The following is a 19,803-nucleotide window of genomic DNA, read 5'->3' on the forward strand; positions in this document are numbered from 1 at the left end:
CGATGACGACGGGGCGACGCGCGTAGCAGGCGCGTAAATCTTGTCGCGCTACAATCACGGGGCCGGATCAGCGAATCGGATAAAAGTAATTCGCGGTAAAAGCGATTTCCCGTGCCGCGCGCGCGGAATGAATAATAAACGCAGGTGGAACGCGTACACCGTCGGCCAATTATTCGAATCGCGAACAATTCTGTCGAAACTTGTTGATTTAACGAACGAACAGTCAACTAGACACGTTCGATTACGGGACGCTTCATTTCTGTTTGTGCTGTTTCATTAAACGGTGTCGTTTGAATTTGATGGGTTCGATTGTCGACGGGTCGATAAAAACAGCCGGGCAAACATCGAAATCGTTGAGGGAGCGATACGTTCGAGACGTCGTTAGAAATCGAATCGAACGGGCGCCGATCGTATCGATCAGGACTACCGACCATCGGCTTGACAGCGACTGTCTCGTTGGCAAATACGATGGAGAAGGATTCGACGATAATCGCGCGGGGGGTTCCCGCGGACGATTCGATTATATTTTTGATTCAATGGCGGCGTTCGTCGCAGCGAGCCGCATAAGGACGCGGTGATTTTTCGACTTCGATTCCCTCGCTCGAGAATCCCGAGGATATTGAAATCATAACGTACCATCTATGAATATTATTCAGACCTTAAGGCAATATAATCCAAAATCGATCGAACGTCGTGGAATAAATTTCGTGCCGCGCCGTTCACTTTGAGCCTGATGTTAAAATAGTAGAAGAGGCACCGAGTTCTCGAGCCAGTTTCGGTCAGAAGGTAACGACGATTTAACGCGAAAAATTTACAGAATCCCGCCAGACGGAAATTTTAATTAGACGATCATTGTCGGTACTATCAACTGAGAGAGAGAGAGAAGTGAGAAAGAGAGAGAGTAGCTATTGATAGTATGCATCAATCGCGTCGAGGTTCCAGCGTAGAAAATTGCAGGACATCTGCGGTTGTACAACCGAATCGGAGTGTAAATATTCGCGCGATATCGTAATAGGCGCTACCAATATTTATATATGTTTGACAATGTTTCCACAATAAATATTGGTACGTTCCGCACGACGACTTTTCTCGTTCGCATCCGACACGTTTCATTGTAGTTCTTGCTGCTAAACACGGCTAAATTGAACCTACCGATAAAGCGTTTTTACGGGAACATTTCTACCTCCGGGATAAATTGTTCCGTTCGGAATTTACATGCATGGACCCTAATCCGTGTGAGCTCTATTCAGATACCAATTATCTGGTGCATTCGCGTAAGCGTCCAGGGTACCGCGATGCTTCGTGCCTTTGCACCTAGAATAAGCAAAAAGCGAGATAGGAATAAGCAAAGAGCGATGAGATATCCCTGTCTACGGACAAGTCATCCAGTATTACGTTCATCGCATGCATGCATTAACGAAGCGAGGGCAAAAACCGTGGAAGGGAGAGAAACGCGGGAAACTGCTCGCGTCTACGTCCACCCGTGTACGTCGGTGAATTAGTGTTTTCGCGGTTCAAGTGCGCACTGTTACGAAGCAATAAACCCCGGGTAGCACGTAATAATTGCTTCGAGCCACGGCGCCAGGCGTCTTCGAAAAATAAAAGAACGCGCCCCGTGTAACGCGCTCGTAAATTTCACCGTGACACGCTTAGAAGAGTGAACGATTCTAAACGCGATATTTCTGTTTCACGCCATTAAAGACGGGTTTCTTGTTGATTAAACGTGGCGCGGGGCAGTTTCTGCCCGTTTCAGATCAACAGTTCCCGATCGTCGAAAGAAACGGTATCGTAAACGCCAAGTAATTGTGCCCGTTCACGGCGAAACTGTTCCCGATGGTAGCGGCGAACGAGCAACTGGAAGGGTGTAATTTGCGCCCCAGCAATATTTGGCAACGCGAACATCGCTGTTTTGCGGAAATCCATTACCCCAGCTTTTATTACAATCTCTGTTATGGACTCTGGTCATTCCCATTTATGGACCACGCTGAAGTCTGCTCTAGTTAATACATTCACGCATCGTTCCGTGGAAATTTGTAGTTTTGTCTTCTCCGCAGTTGACAACGATCAACTCGACAGCCGTGCAATGATCGCGATGGTTTAACAGAAAATATCGCGTTCGATTATAAACTGTGTACTCGTCGAGAAAGTGATGATCTTTAACGAACGTTCGATTTTTGTTTCAGATCTGCCAATTACGCGAACGCAACGAAGGTATGCGAGCTTTCGGACATGGACCGGCTGACCGTGGCAGGATCGAGCGCCTTCCAAGTTGCCAAAGGCATCGATTATCTCGAGAATCATTGCGTGGACGAGCCTGTGAAGCTCTGCGAGTTCAAAAAGTTATCTGGCCGTATCTTGAAAACCGTCGACTCCGTTTACCAAGACGTTGGCAGTGCCGAAGAGTGCCGCGAGCTTTGCCTAAGTTCACCATTCCGTTGCCATTCTTACGACTACGGCGACACTGGCGACATGGTCTGTCGGTTGAGCCACCACTCCAGAGCTACGCTTTCGGATATTCAGGTAAGAAATTTGAGTGAGTTTAACAAAATCGCGCGATCGAGTATGAGCTGACAACGGAAGGACTTGCAACAGTAAACCGTTTAGAAGGAAAAAAAGGAAAGAAAAGGAAACGTACAGATGTTGTTAGGTAAAAATTTCTGACATCATTTTTCCGGCTATTTGCCAACAGAATCAGAAAGAACCATTTCCGCGCTATTCGACCGCTCGTTCCGTGGCGAGACACGTTTAATAAAACATTATTCCGCGGTATTTCGCAGGAACGGGTGCACAATGGTTGTTTCGCTGCGCGAAATTTCGTTCCGCAAACTTACTTTAATTCATTCGGCACACGAAGTAAAACAATTCGACGTCAATTTGGAGCATAGAATTCGGTTGGAAATCGTAGACCACACATTTCACCCGTTCCGCTGTGGCCCACGTACTCTTGAAAGGGCCGGTAGGGATTTTCTGTAAACGTGATTACATCGCACACGTGCAAACCAGGTCGAACAATTCGCCGAGAGCGCATTCGTGGAAAATCGAGTTTCCATCGCAGATGCTTACCCTATCGAGCCAGTGGGTGGCTCTTCAGCCTGTGCATACGAGAGAACGGCACCCCGTGCCCCGAGAAAGTCAAGACAAAGACTTTTCTTCTCGCCAACCTGTTGAAGAACCGGCTCGCTCTATTTCCGTTCTGTCGTACCACGTCGAACTGAATCACTGTTGTTCCTTTTCCTTTCCTTTTTTTCGCCTATCACGCATCGCGTCGCTGCTGCTTTTTCTACATTTTTATCCCGCCCCCGATCCGCGCGAAACGATTGACAAGAAATGATTTACGAGAAGAAGAGGGGAAAAAATGGAATAATATCGTTGCCCCATTCAAACGTGCCAGTCGATGACATTTCGAGAGATAGTTTCGTAATGGACGAAAGTTCAGCGAATTTTTTTTTTATCGAATCTATGCACCGTCGATCGTGGATGCTTTTTTACATCGTCAAATAAGTAATAACGTTCGAAGCGACAATGACGAACTTGTATTTTCTGTCATTAAACAATTTGAATAATAAGCTATTATACGATAATTATGCAAAGTGACAGCAGTCCGAAGTTAACGCTATAATTCTGATAATGAGCAGGTGTTCTGCCTTTAATGTATTTAGCCATTTGTTAGCGGATAAAACGGTAAACGAGAACGCACGTCCGTGACAGTTTGAGTTTTGTAAGTGACGGATAATTATTACACTGGTTGGCCATTTCGGTAGAAATATGCAAATCTTTATTATTCCGTCGACCCAGATTACCGTATTATCGAGAATAATTACCGAATTACCATAATCCAGTAAAATACGATTAGCATTAAAATATAGTTTGTTTGTGAGATGGTAATTTCTGGCAAGGCTTTTTTACAACAAAAGATACAGGAACGGAGAATTTCGATGCGCGTGCACGCTTTTATACGGGTATCGCGTACTGGGAGAATATTAACGCTTTATCAGCCGATTACGTCACGAGCAGTATCTGTACGAGCGGTTACTAGAAACGCACCACTCTCCGATGAATATTAATTTCGATACAAAGCGACTGCAAAGCGGTGACAATGGGAGAGAGGCAGAGCCGTAGAAAAGAACGTTCGTTTCTAATTTCAGGAACCTTACTTGGACGTGCCCGAGGGATCGACATACGAATTAAGCTCCTGCTACAATGTGACCATCGACTGTCGTGCCGGTGACATGGTGACGAGAATCCAAACGAGCAAGCTGTTCTACGGCAAGGTCTACGTGAAGGGATCGCCGAATTCGTGCGTGCAGGATGTGAAGGGCGCCTTGGAATTCGAGCTACGGATGGCCTACGACGACTTGGAGTGCAACATCAGACAACAGGGCCTGGGACGGTACTTGAACGACGTCGTGATCCAACACCACGACACGATCGTCACAAGCTCCGATCTCGGGCTGGCCGTCACCTGCCAGTACGACCTGACCAACAAAACAGTGTCGAACGAAGTCGATCTCGGTGTACACGGTGACATAACGCCCGCCTTATCCGAGGAGGTGATCGTCGACTCGCCCAACGTGGCCATGAAGATCACCGACCGCAGTGGAAACGAAGCCATCCCGTCCGCCGAAGTCGGTGATCCATTGGCTCTCAAGTTCGAGATCCTCGACCCTAACAGCCCGTACGAGATCTTTGTGCGCGAGCTGGTCGCTATGGACGGCGTCGACTCCAGCGAGATAGTCTTAATTGACTCGGACGGTTGCCCCACCGATCATGTTATCATGGGCCCGCTCTACAAGTCAGCTACCACCGGCAAGGTAAGCCCAGTGCTAATGGTTATCATTTATCCTAACCGTTGCGCGATGCGGACGCACAATGCCACCTTCGTCAAGCTCTTAACACGCCCGCTTTCTATCCCACCCGTTTCTATTTTTAAACCCCGCTCGAGACGAAATTCCTCGGTTAGAACCGAACCCACCCGGGGGTCATCACCCTCGACGCTGCTGTCTAGCCCGATCGGGTCGTCATTGCGTACGCTACCAACGGAGCCACCGTACGTACGTGACCCTGCCGCTACCAGTCGTAGATAGACATGGACAGACGTGGCTGGAAGGCGACAGTTGTCGCTCGGCAAGAACTGTTATTGCTCCGTTCCGATCGCGAGACCTCTGTGTAATTTCTCCCACGCGCGTTTCTCGGCAGTGGATGCTCGAGGGAAAAAAGAGAGGGGACACGAGTGATTCGAATTCGCGAGGGTAACCGCGTTCCTGGTGGACGTCGCAACTAATGAAGATGCCTGTCGATTACGCCGATAGATCGCTCGATGACCGCTATAGGTATCGAGCGTCGCGTTGTTCCGCGTTTCTACGCACCGGCTGAAGAAAGAGGGCCGGGACGGAAGAAGTCGCGAGTCAACCAGTCGATCGAACCTCATGCTAATCAATCACTCAAACGGATTTTACGACGGGAAGCAATTTGCTCACGCCATAATAGGTCGCATCGTTGATGCACCGCGCCGTCGTCTTACCGATGCCGTGTCACGATACGCCGATGGTGGCTTCGAGCGTTCGTTATTTCCAAAGCGCTCGCTGCCGCCTGGAAATTTTGGGGGGGCTTCTCGTGCGCTGGTTGACGCGAGCCATTACTCTTCGCGACAACTCCATACACGTGCAGAGGTATTTAATCGCGGAGACAGTTTGACGTTTGAGCGCGGAAACGAATCTTTCCGATGATGTATCGCGAGGTAACAACGTTCGCGACGGAGAGCGTAATTTAAGAAACAATTCAGCAGGTCCGTCGGCGAAGAACGTGTAAAACCGACCATAAGGCGGCGACAACGTAAATAAAAACTCTCTGGGGCTCGCGTTTACTCATGTGTTTCACTTAGGGGTTAATGCAATATCACTTACCGCGTGCCCTGGAGATATTTTCATTCTGATCTTGGCTTCTAAGGAAGAGAGGAACAAGAAATCAGGGCTATGAAGATCAATGACAGAAAGAATTGCTCGTTCCATATCTCTTCGCCGCGTATCGTTACGTTGAATATGCTTTTTCGTTTACCAGATGCGTTTTCGTTCTTTTTTCTTTCTGTCTTTATATCAATAAATGTTAGGCGCGCGCGGGAAATTAATTTCCCTCCGGTATTTGTCAAATTCTTAATATTCTTTGGACGTCGAGGGATAAGTAAACTACGGACAAGGATAGATCTCGTAAAGGAAAGAGAAAAAGTAGTCGATACGTTTCGACGTAGGTACGAAGACGTTGATCAATGACCGCACCACGCCCACTACGAGATGGATGACACTATCGATGTAACAACGATTCAGACATCCGCGCGTCCGTGTTAAGGTGTCAAAATACCGCTGAATCATCAGTGAAACGCAATTACCCGCGTAAAGCGTGAAGACCTCTGACGTGTCAGCAAATTACAAAGAATAAATTAGTTTTATAGACACATTACTGTCACGTTGAATTACCATAGAATTCATCCGCTTGTCTGCTTGAAAAACTGCAGGGACTTATCCGCTTATTAAAATCTTCTGGCTTCGAGCGGAGCGTAATGGAACGCGACTTTGAGTAGAGCGAATGACACCAGGAACGACGGTTGAAATGAATTACGAAGCAACGATCGATTACAAATGAAATTTCTATCATCTTTGGAAACGTGGAGCGATGAATTGTTTAACGGATCGCGAATTTCAATTACCATCGTCGAACGCAGGCACGATTCCGTACCGCGCGTTAGAGACGAGAAGCTTCCTGAAAATAAAGCGTCAAAATGGTTCACCTTAATCATCGAGAATGATGGCGCATGACTGTCTTAACACGACATGAGAGATCGTTCTACCAGTAACGATCATTCCTTCCGCGTGTTCCTCGCGAGGAAGCGTAAAATTAGCTCCGTGGTCATATTGACGAATTAGGGATATAATTCTGAGACAGAGCGATACGTTAGAAGAATTTCAGACGTTTCGAAGCGAGCTGGATGAATCGAACGCACCATACATCACGACTGCATCCTTTCGGAGTATTAGAGAAATATCAAGGGTACGATTGCTCGAACCTGTTGCGGTAAAATTGAGTCCACTGGACTCGATTAATGCTTAAAATCCTCCGTACGGAAGACAAATCGACTTTTACTCTTGCCTGATCGCGTTCCCATCGTCTCGCAGTGTGTCCTTAGCTGGAAAAAATGCTTGACATCTATTAGAGGATGCGGTTTCGAAAGAATTGGAACACCTTAAGATCGCCACGGCGAAATAGCAACTCGTTATCTTTTTACACGGTAGACAGCGAGGGGCCGGGGTGTACGCGAGAAATAAACCAGCAGAGCAGTTTCAATCGCGAGGTCGTATCGACGAATAATGACATACGACTATCTTAACGACGTGAAAGATTATTCGACCAATAATGATCGTTTCTTCCGCGTGCGCCGCATAAGGAAGCACGAAATTAACCCCGGGACTGTATTAGTACGCGAGCACGCTCGATGCGAGCGAGCCGGGGCATCATTAATTCTTGCAAATTTGATCGGCACGCGATCGTCGTGTACGATAAGAAACTTCACACATCGTATGATTTAAGAGGTAGCTGTCATGGTCACGAATGATTTCGAGTTTTCTGTGCACGATATAATTATGCGGCTAAGTGAAGTCCGCGCGTACAAGATCCATCCGAACGATAAGCCGTTCGACCGTCGGGTTTCTCTTTTTCAATCGCGCGAGAGCTTCCTTCGTCGAGTGCCGTGTATCTGGCGATCGTTTCCGATCAAATCGGGGACGCGCGTTACGCAACGCGACCAGTGACGATTCTCTTTTCCGGGAGAGGATCCTTTCGATGCCCTGCGACTTCGTAGGTGTCGTCGTTCTACGCGTACCATCGGTTTCTGAGAACGCGTGGCTCGCTTTCAGAGTTGAACGTCCTCAGGGAACAGAGAGAGAGAAAGAGAGAACCGTGCACGATTGATGCCTCGTCCGTCGAGGAGTAAAACAAACGGATCGTTACGATATAGTGGCAGGCAGAAAGAAGAATGCCAGCCGTGGGTAAGGGGAGCGGAGGAGGAGAGGCAACAAGGGGCACACCGCCTCGTTAACTCGTCGTTCCACATCATTTGCTCGCGCGGGTGCGGACGCTGTACGGGGCAATATCGCTTTATTAGAAAGTAATAACAGTCCCGGCTCGAAAGGATGAGAAAATTTATATCCGCTAATCCAGGAGTGATGCGGTGCATCGAGATATATCACTGAGTCGTGTGCACCCTGACACTTCTCCCGGCCTAGGAACCCGTTCCGTTCGTAACACGATCTCGTCCCGCCGATTCTACAGATCACGCGAGCTAACCTCATTTCCTCCCGAGAGTTGTCCAAGTAACGAGGCCTGGATCTACGAATAGCCGCCGCCTGTACGTGCCATCTCGTACACAGGAAATTACAACTCGCGGAACAAGAATCTGACTAGAAGAAGCGCCGCGAATAGCCAGAGCGCGGGGCAACATGGACATCCGTACCAACGTCCGATCATGCAAAGCGCGCGATAATATACGCGGACGTGGGTAATTTAGACGAGGGATACCGCTGATAAAAATAATCGAGCGTACTCGCGCAGACGTTTACCTTGTCCGGACCCTGCGTCTGACTTATCACCGATTCTGTTACTCGGAGCCCTACCTATTTACACGCGTATTACCAGCCGATTTTCTGGAACGCACTTGGCGACTCTGCGAATTCTTTCCATTATCTTCGAGTGTTGAATCCATCCCTTCAACCGTGTCCATATATTATGATGCATTCTGTATCTATGTACCGCGTCAGGTAGAGAAAGAGGGCAGCAAGACCGCAGAGGCGACTATGATGTATATGCATCATGCTATCGATGATCATTTATCCGTGACGTACAAGCTCGTAAAGGATCATTATAATATGGTAATCAGTGTTGAGAACGCTGCTCTTCCTTTCACGGCTAAACAACCGCTATTGTTGCGGACGATTTCCAAGATTTGTTGCTGGAAAATGCCGCAACAGCCACGTCGCGTACACGTTAACCGGTGATTCTAATTGTAACAGATGAACAAAGGCTCGCACGCTGATCGCGTCGACCATTAAACTAGGTTTTTCCAGGCTATAAACGAGTCCTAGCTGTTGCCTCATCCATTGCACGACGTAACGTTACCCGTTAATAATTTCCGTTGCTTTTCACGCGCACGCACCACGGGAGACGATCCATTGATGCGTGGAACGATCGATTGAATCGGAGAAAGAGAAAATTAGGACACGGAACAAGGGCGAGGATATTTTTGAAAGCGTAAAAATTCAACGATAGACGCGGCGGTTGTTGCAAGCACGGGAAATTGTTAAAGCAAAGCTAGATGAATTATCTGGCGGGAGGCGATAAAACAAAAGAAGGGAATGCATAAAGGATGAAAAGCATTCGAATAAAGCAACGTAAGAGCGCCTCCCAGTTGCCACGAATAGCCGCTGGTAAATTTCTCGCGAACTGGGAAGCAGAAATTTCCCTCGTCCAAATGAACCCGACGAATTGAAAAAGAAACATGGAAAATACGGAGAAACAATTCTCTTATGGAAACAGTGCTTCCTTTGGCATCCACGGTTCTTTATCGTTGGCTGCTTTTCACCGTAAAATGTAGCAACACGGAAGAGTTGCGCACGGTGATCTCGCTAATTATAAATTACGCGGAAAACGCAACAAAATATAAGATCAAAGAGGCGTAGGTGTCGCGAGAGAAAAAAAAAAAAAAAAATAGAGAAAATCTCTTGAATTTTCTTTCTCGTCGCTACTCGTCGTTGAAACAGATCGCCAGAAAGATGACGAGCGAACGGAAAATTCGCGTCGACGTGCGTAAACATCTTTCCGCTGTCTGTCGTTTACTCGTGCCTCCCTCATTTGTAATCGTCGGCAATTTTCTGAGGCCAGGATGGGAAGGAAAACGAGCACGTAAGAAACACTCGGTTGGACCTGAAAGGCCTGGCAAAAAGATCCGTCTCGCCTAACCAGGAATTTGCCAAAAGTCGGGTTTTCCGGTATGTCTGTCACGTAGCCAAGCCGCTGTACCGGGACTCTTCCATTTCACAACCGGTTTGAATGAAATTGGAAACATTTCTCAGCCGGGACACACGCTCCTCTCTGTAGACACTGGCGGAAGCGTACGATATACAAGACGTTTCGTGACGTACGAGTCCCTTCTTTGAGAGAGCTGGTTCCGAAATTAAAACCAACGATCGCCAGCTTCTCGGACAGAGGTGAAACGTACGAATTGGCCAAAAAATCGTACGGACGATTCGACTGTCCCGTTACTATACAGGGAGGTGGATCAAGCGGATACTACTTAGCGACGTCAGACCGATTCATCCGACGGGGTATTACGTATTTGACGACAGCTCCGTCTGTTTCGTTTTACGGTAGCTCTGTCATCGTCCTCGAGTCGGCCACTAAACGCAGCCGTGGTCGTTCGTCGTCGTCGATGTCACGTTCGTCGACGTTGCGGTATTCCGGTTGGCGTGGAACGGAGAAACAGCCCGTACCAGATGCCGCGGATACACGCCGCGTTTCTTTCCCCGCGTTTTACTGACCTTGGCTCCTCTGAGGCTTTCCGCCGGCCTCTCAGCCACGGCAGACGCGAAGTTAATAAAGTTCCGCTCGTTCTACGAGACGCGTACCCCAAAGAAACAGCTAAATGAAGCTATACGCGGAATGAAGCATATTTTAATGTCTTACTTCACCCGCCCGCGGCCCCCTTCCCCGATAATGTACGTGCTCGGTGTGTAAATACGTTGAACTTGGTAATGTACCGCAGAAACCAGTTTCAAAGGTGCACACGCGCGTGGCGCTAAGCGCTTCACGGCTAAAAACCATCCTGGATCGGGACGCGTCCGCCAGGTTTATAAAGAGCGAGCAAAAAAACGACCGCTGCCAGGAATGAAACGAATCCATTTCCTATACTGGCGTAAATTGGGGATTGAATAATGCCGGGCAAACTGCGATTACACGCCTCGACCGCGCATCCGGATCGCGATCGGTATTTTGTCGCTCTCGCACGTCGCTCGAACGAGATGAATATATGGAAACCAGAGCACACGTGTATTAGTTAAACAGCGTGTCGCGTTCAGAAAAGTATAGCGATCTGAGAAGGAGTGTATCCTCGGGAAGTTTAAGGGCGTTGCTCCTAACGGAGGGCAACAAATTTCAAAGTAATTGTTGCAAGAACCTGAAACCAGTTTGCGGCGATTCCGTACTGCGTATATTGCGTTTCTGTGTTCCGTAAAAAGCCAGGTACAATTCCAGAGGATGCGTCGGAATTTGCAAACTCGGAACCCATCGTTCTTTATATCGAGGATAAATGGTTTTATGTTTCGTTCGCGAGGAAGTTAGATTAAATACAGATTTATTATATGAATACAAGAGCATTGTTCGTAGGGAGAGTGTTCGAGCGAAATGGAATTTTGCCATGATTAAATTATTCGTAAGACGCGGCGTATTCATATGTCACGTGAGGCACACATGTAAATGGTTCCCCCCTTTCTTTAATATCGGCACTTGATGGTATTTTAATTCATCTTTCCTGTTGAATGAAAGCGATGGAAATTGCACGGTTGTGGCGGCTTTATCCACCGGGGAAACAATTTCTGTGCACAATGAAGGCTAAGCAGAAAGAAACGAACGCGGACGACAGACTCTAACAGCGGCCAGGTTATTTCTGCGAACGGTAAATCGCATCGGTATACGCGAAAATCTGACGAGCGTCGCATTCCGAAGAAGTTATTTGGCGCAGCTGTTGACGTATTATCTTAATGATGAATAACGGCACAAAACAATTCCTTACGTGACTCGCAGATCTTCCGGAAGTAGAGAATTGTTGCCCCCTTGATTGTTTTCGCGACTGGTCGCGGCGTTTTTCGACGATCGCGCATATTTCTCGATCCATTACGGGGGGCAGGAAAGATTCGTCGTGGTAGACATTAAAAACAATAAGACACAGAGAGAGTGAAGGAGGGAGAATCGTCTGGCCCAGGTAAACGTAATCGCATTGGTCATGTTACAGATTCTGCTGTCGCACTTCGACGCGTTCAAATTCCCAAGCTCCGAGGTGGTGCAGTTCCGCGCGCTGGTGACACCTTGCATGCCGACCTGCGAACCGGTACAGTGCGACCAAGAAGAGGTGACCGGCGAACTCCGTTCCGTGATCTCGTTCGGGAAGCGTCGTCGTCGCCGCTCGACCGGTTCCTCCCAGAGCCGCGAGGATCTCCTTCTGGTACAGTCCATACAGATCACGGACAAGTTCGGATTCGAGCACGACGGGAAGTCGTCGAACGCCAGTTCAGCGACCAGGGACACCGTTTTCGTCGAGAGCGAGGACATGTCGTCGACGATGGGTATGTGCATCAACCTGGGCGAGGCAATCGTCGCCGGCACGGTATTCCTCGTCGCCCAGATCGCCATAATCGTCGCGTGGACCTTCACCTGGCAGAGACGCCGGCAGATGCTCAAGCATCAAGAAGCTCTCTCGGTCTCGGTTTCCGTACCCGGAATGCATTCCGTTCCGGGACGCACCGACAGCCTCTGTAAGTTGTACGACGCCGGATATTCAGCGCGTCGTTTTTGAATGGCCTTCGTTTCCTGTCCCCGTCCTTCAATCTCGTCTTCCTTCGCTGCCGACGTCGCGAATCACCCCAGCCACCTTCGCGCGGAGAGATCTTCCCGTGGAAATAACCGTCGATAATCTGCAGTTCGTTCGAACCACTTCAACCGGCAAACTCGCGTACGCTTCCATATTTGCAAACCGGCCGACGCGTTCCCCGTGTTTCGCGTGCCTCTATAAACGTTGCATTTACGGTCTGAATCGAAATTTTCACGCCGGCCGATCTCCGAGACGCGCACAGCCACCCGGTGGGATATCTAACAATGGTAATTTCGCCACCGCAACGGCCAATCGGGATTCGTGCAAATCATCCGGAGTATTCGGTGTGTCTCGGATCGATACACCGGGGCGGACCAAGAAATTTTCTCCAACTGCCGGCAGAGTGTGGCTGGAAAACGTTGCCCGTCCGCTTCGACGACGCTTCGCGCTCTCTTTACTTTATAAGAATTATCACGCGCATACTTACCCCTATCCCCTCTATCGCCAACGGCAAACGATCGACCCTGCATAAGATAGGCGACTGTCTTTCGTAACCTTTCTCACTCTCTCTCTCTCTCTCTCTCTCCCTCTGGGGAACTTTAAAAGTCGTGGCTCGTCAAAAAGTTGCAAGGGAAACTTTTTCGTCGCGCCGGCAATTTCAATCAGCGGATATCAAAAGGAGGGAACGGCGATCCTTTATGATCGGCGATTTTTTTCGACACGCCCCTGAGACGATGACGCGGCGGCCACAGTTTTTTTTTGCAGTTCCTCTAATCCACCGCGCGACGGACATCGATTAACGTCCCGCGTTTCCTGCAATTTTATTTGCCGCAACGGGGAAATCTTGCTGCTGCTGCTGCCCGCCCGTCCATCGGTTCGGCTAATTTACCCCGAGAAAGTCGCCAAATTGCATCGAATTAAAATGGAAGTTCCGAACAGTTTAACGAACAACCGCGCGCGACGAACTAATTACACAGTAGCCAGGCAGAAGCAATTAAGCGATCAAAGGGGCCGGGGTCGATCGAATATTCTTCCAGCTTCGTCATCCTTCATTCATAATAGCGCGTAATCTCTTTATTTTCTTGCGACGTTTCAACCCTCCCTCCGTCTTCCTTGTCGGGTCGTACGCGGAACGAGACAGGGGATGAAGCGAAATAAGCCGAAGCGGGATGACGCGAGGCGTGGCACCGTTCCGAAGGTGATGGCGAGGTCAACGTGTACTTGCTACGTCGGATAGGGCACCTGCCTCTCTCTCTCTCTCACTCTCCCTCTCTCCCTCTCTAAACTCTAATTAGCATTGGGAATCGAGCATGATTATGCAGATGCTCCGAGTGGGATATCAACAGGACGAACAGCGGGGCTGGACGGTGGGGTTTGGGAGGGTCAGGGTGATTCGGCGGTTGAAACCGTCGGGGTAGGGCCGAGGACAGCGGGAGACAGCGGTAGGAGCCGGTAAATGGTTGGACGGGGGTGAATGGGGTTGGAAGGGGGTGTGCAATGCGCGTAAAGGGGTTGGCGGAAGGTTAATTGCCTCTTGTGGCGTCTCGAGGTTAAGCTAAGCTTCGTGGGGTTAAACGAGAATTCAGGAGCAAGAAGGATCGAGAAAGGAGACAGCGAGATGGTGTTGGATCGCATCAAGGATAGCTATCTGGAGCACAGTGGGATCGCGTAACCGCCATCACTTTCTGACTTAACCCTTGGCCAAGCTCCGGCCATCCGTGCCGGCCAGGTTAATTTACATCGCGACACACGAGCTTATCAATCTTGACCAACGTGCTCGGATGGCCACGAGTAATTTGCGATCAGCTAGCTCGAGACGAGTCGACGGAAGTAGCACTCGGCGATACCTCCTTTCCGTGGATCTTCGGTGACGCGCGTAAACAGCCGTTTATTGGCGCGTCGCGATAAACAGTTTATTCGTTTAATCGATTCTTCGGCTACGAAGTTCTCCAAGTTTTCGGTCAAATATTTGCACGGCTGATATTCATTACGAGAATTCTAAAATCGCCGGTATCACGGTTACGGAGGGAGCGTTTACGTTTCAGGGGCGACGTTTCCCTGGCAGCACCGCGCGAATCCGGAATTCAAATACACCCGTTGCCCGGAAAGTTATAACGGGGAGTCGATCTTAACTTCGAGAGCATAGATCCAACGTGCAAACGTCGTCGCATAATGCACGGGGGCGCGGAGACAGCGGATTCGAACCGGTTACATCTCGCGAAGGATTGCTATTTAACATAACAAGCCTTGCCACGGTCGAACTTGGCCGACGGCGGAGGATGTTTCGAAGTTTCGTTCGGCAGGAATTTTACGCGAAAGATGACAAAGTCGGGTTAAGGGGACGGGATCTATGACAAGGAAATCCAGAGTACATAGGCAGCCGAAGGGTTGGCGAGCGTCCGATAGGTTGGATAAATTTAAATCGGTTAGCCGCGTTTGCCTCGAGACTTCATCGAATTTGCCGATACAAAGGGCTCCGAAGGGATCGGGTTAATTGAGAAACTTGAATATTTGAATACGTCGGTGAAGACGAACGAAGAGGGGCTGTGAAAGGAGCAGAGCGAAAGAGGAGGATAAAGACGGGCAAAGTGTGGGCCCTCGATTAGCACGGAACGCTTGCGTCTTAGTTAACCCGAACTTCGGATACTTCGGATCCTTCCACTGTTCGACATTTGTCTATCGTCGAGAAACACGCCACAAGTCTATCGATCCTTGGGGGTCGTCAACGATTGCCTCCGTTCCTTGCCAGCAGCCGCGAAGATCGCTGGCATAATACGTGCCACTTAAAAATGTTTCATTACGCGCGCAGACGCGGTGTAACCGTGGCGAATGATTTCCAATTCCGTTCTTCACGGTAAAATCTGAGCCGTGAAAACGATCTTGACGGACAACCGGAACGGGTAGAACGTGAAAAAATGTCACCAGTCACCAGGCGATATTGAATCCGCGTTGAAAGGACGCGCGCTTCAATTATTGGTACTAATTGCCGTGGAGATTGGTGGGCTCTCGGTCGCTTGGTACAATTGGACCGCGGGGGGAGGAGTTTATTGAAACACGACGTTGATTGAAAACATAGGAATACGGCCGTGACAGAGACCTCTAGCCATCGGAGCACGTTAAACCGGGACTTATTGTACGAACGGAACCAGGCTGCCCGCAAATCGACGATGTCCTTCCCGCTTCGCTGCTACGATTTTATACATACACATTATTATATAGAGATATCAATACACACGTATAACACGCAATGATAAGATATGCCAACGAAGGTGCCTACGCGTGTCAATAAGCGACGCGATCCAACTTACTTAATAATCTTACGCATACGAGTATCTTAAGGATTTTTCGCTAACGCTGACGTAGTATATCCAATTTGCTTCTGGTGAGAGGGTAGAGCCAATTTTTTATACATACGTTCGAACGCTAACAGTTGCGAACGATAGGAATTGCGAGCCGCGAACGGGCGCGTGTGTCCGCGTGCACGATTCGCCGCTCGCGATCATTTTAGTGGTATCATCCTAGCGCATGTAAGAGAGCATACGAGATGGTGCATGAAGAATCTCGTTCTTTCTCGCTTTACTCGCCGTGGACAAGAACCGCGCAGAAGCGTTTTCTCACCACCCGCCACCGATGTTCTTCAATCTCGCGTTAAGCTGATCGCTCCACGAGCACGGCCGCGCGTGGGGGTCCGAGATTTTCTCGCGCCATCTTGTAGAAGAAACAGCATTTCAAGTATGCAGTACTATATGAAACGGCGCTCGAACACTTTTCATCGACTTGATCGAACCGGGCCGGTAACGCGAGCCGCGCGGTCAGCGCGTTTTGATCCAAGTCAATGGAAACTGCATCGCATCCGCGTCGGTGAAGTCTGTTATAAAGTAATCGTCTCATTATATTAACGCGTACACGACGAGACTGAACACTCGCGTGGACGCATGTATCGTCATTTGATTACGTGATTAAGATTTAAGTTAATAAACGCGGCCCGCGAGCGAAAGGAAAGAATAAGAATACGAAAATGCAAAAGGGGTGCAGGGCCGCGGTTGAAGCGATAATATTAGGCTCGAGGACGATCGCTCTCTCGTTGATAACGCCGAGAATTACCACTTCTCCCGTTACTCCGACGCGCTGGCTTCGACGCCTTCGCGCCTAACAAGTTTGCCTTAACCATCCCCCATTCTCTTCCACGCTTCCTTCGTCTCGCCCTTCTTAATGAGCCTTATATTTGGTAACCTCGCCATCTTTATCGCGAGTGTTTACAAGTATGCAGAGACGTCGGTGCTTGTCCTCGAGCCTGAGGTGCGCACCTTACTCCGTCGTAAGCTTGAAAAGCTCGAGTCTGTTCTGTACCCTGATAAGCGTGCAGCATACTTCCACCCGCTTCTCTCTATCGCGATATACTTCCGTTCCAACCCTTTCCTCACTGGCCCCCCTTTTCCCCAGCCGACCGATACTAAACGATCCTGATTCGCGACTACGCGAGTCACGTACAGAGCTTACCCGACGATCGAGCGTTTTTACATAACACGCGCACCAATCATAATGGCTTATTTATTTTTTACGTTTAACGTATGTCGCTCTTCAAGAATACTCGTACCTTGTCACGTTTGTCATGTTTTTTTTTTTTTGTCTATCCCCGATTCGTTTTTCTTTCTTTTTGTACTCTTTTTATATCTTATCCGTCTCGCCTTACGTACCAGTGTCCATCCATGTTCCAACGATCCTTCGCGCGGACGCAATGCAGCGCGCGCGCACGCCTGTACACCCCTGTTATGATAACAGATAGCCAATATCGAAACCAGCATGCGATCGAACGAATCAATCCGTCCAGCGTGTAATTCGATCCGCGCGCGCGCGTTTTATTAATTTCTCCTTATTTTTATCCCCCTTCCTTTTTTTTTTCTTTACTACAGTATCAACATGTCACCCTTTGGCTAAACTTCGTATATGTCAGTACCGTAATACACACGTTGTACATAGCATATATGGTACGGAGAAAATAAACTTTTTTTATAATGAACCGTCTCGTTGAACCTGTGCAAAACATCCTTCGAATTTGATCGTGATAAAACGATGCGTCTCCGCGTCGAAGACGAAGTTACGCCGCTGAACGCTAGAGAAGAAGCGAACGAAGAGGAAGTAACAATACATCCAGTTTAAATGGACGTATTAATAAATAATGACTCTGTTTTTGTGGATTAAATCAGCTCAATAAAGTTAGAGTTTAAAATGCACGTTCCACCGGTATAAAATTTCATCACCGTAATTGCTCTCATTTGTCTTGCGGTCTCGTTATCGTGGAAAATATTTTTAAAACCCCCCCGGGGAACAATATTAAATTAAATAGACCGAAGATGACTGATGCGTCGACCGATGGTCTCTGATAACATAAATCTATTAATTAAACGGACGAGAGACAAAGGGGTGGAAAGCAAACATGAATAATGTAGGGAACGATTGTTTTCGAACGCGTCTCGTATAAAAGTTGAGGCGAAGCTATTTCTCTTAATATGATACAGAGTAAGAATAATTGAACGATTTATATTAATAGAAATCGAATTTACTGCATTAATACTTTATCCGACGACTAAATGGTATAGTAGTGTATCAATGTTTAATTTCAATCGATAGAGGCGAACGACGCTTCGTTACCTGCAGTATATGGATGCGATACATAATTCGTGCGTATATTTTTGTTATATCTTTTAACAAAACCATCCAATCTACGTAGGAGAGACTAACGTTCGCTGATATTATCATTTTAATTCCGATCGCAAAATACGATAATGTTTGTATAATTAGTTTGACATCCTGTATATTAAATTACAATTAATATTTCCATTTAACAGCAGGGAATGAATCGTCGCGAACGAGAAATAATTGGGACAAACGAATATATTACATTTACAGGTATATTAATCTTTTTCTTTAATCTAACTAAAAAATAATTTATAAATGGCCAACGCTTAAAAACGAGACTTTTCGTTCGATTAACCGTGCCATTAGAATGCGGTATTTACGACAGGGGGGAACGGTCGATATTTGAAAAATGGCATAAAATGTAGTGGCCGTACAGGATGCTAATGGCTGGATGGTAGCCTTTAGCTTGCGCGTTGGCAATGACCAAGTTGATCCGAGGACCTGCTAGCAAGTACTTTTAAGTAGGTTTCCTGGTAAGATGTTGTCGGGGGACAGTTAGGTATAAACCATTTGGCGTCACCGGAGGAACGCTACATCGTGCATAGCCGGCCATTCCGACGGGGCCGGTGAAACGAATCGTGCATCCCTAACAACAGCAGTTTGGCTCACGTACGTATCAATCAACGTATTATTATGCTAAATATAATCGTGCGTCGCCTATAAATGCGGTGAATTTCGAGCAAGACGAGGCACAAGATTCATCGATGATATGCAAATTTTCCGGACAGGACATCACCAGAGTTCCCGGCCGCGTGAATATTTTATTCCTCAACCATTTTCTTGGCCACCTCTTAGCGTTTACGACGCAAAGGATAAAGCGCGGTTTATTTTAGCTACGCGAATATTCGAGGGCTCCGCGATATATAAATAGCCGTTCTATATTTATGCATATTTAACGACGGACGAGGGTTACCGATTGTTTATTGAACGCAAATCGAGCGTTCTTTTAACAAGCTTCAATTAACAATCGTTACCTCGTTCGTGCTACGGAACACCATCGGGTATATCCGCAATTAAGCGCCTTCAAATTGGAATTTGCACACATTGCGCCTACCTAAGCAAAGCTAATTGCACCGAGCGTTCAACGACGAATCAACGTGTATACTAAATCGATACTTTGGCGTTATAAATTCAACCAGCGGGTACTCCGCTGCGCTTCTAGTGAAATGCGAGAGAGTAATTAATATCGAAGGTAACAGCGGTAACTAAACAACTCGCGCGAACGCGGTCCAGCGACAAAAAACCAGTGGATGTCGTCGGCAAGCTGAAACGTGACTGGGACCGATGAGAGAATATTTTAAGGAATATCCAGTTTATCGTGCAGCACGAGCGAAAAGTGAACCACGTAAGTATCCAGGATCACGGATTTCCAACATCCGTTAGCCGGGCTTCGCTCAATCAGCGTGGGAATCGTGCTCGGTGACCCTGAGAACGAAATTTATGAGCTTGATACCGTGGGCAAAGACGCCTTTGGTCGA

At 48.0% G+C, this 19,803-nt stretch overlaps 2 protein-coding genes across 3 annotated transcripts in view; one reads left to right on the forward strand and one right to left on the reverse strand.

The window, feature by feature from the left end:
• Positions 1-12,909, forward strand: part of Neo (ZP and PAN domain-containing protein neyo) — a 60,871-nt gene extending 47,962 nt beyond the window's left edge. The window contains exons 4-6 of the mRNA XM_076893918.1: positions 2,184-2,520; positions 4,146-4,811; positions 12,050-12,909. Of these exons, the coding sequence (XP_076750033.1) occupies positions 2,184-2,520; positions 4,146-4,811; positions 12,050-12,610 (1,564 nt within the window). The 3' untranslated portion in view covers positions 12,611-12,909. The remainder of the gene's footprint in view (positions 1-2,183; positions 2,521-4,145; positions 4,812-12,049) is intronic.
• Atg16 (Autophagy-related 16) overlaps positions 1-19,803 on the reverse strand; it is a 392,813-nt gene that overhangs the window by 199,453 nt on the left and 173,557 nt on the right. The window lies entirely within an intron of this gene.

This window comes from Xylocopa sonorina, chromosome 1 (assembly GCF_050948175.1).
Source record: "Xylocopa sonorina isolate GNS202 chromosome 1, iyXylSono1_principal, whole genome shotgun sequence".
Classification (NCBI taxonomy): domain Eukaryota; kingdom Metazoa; phylum Arthropoda; class Insecta; order Hymenoptera; family Apidae; genus Xylocopa; species Xylocopa sonorina.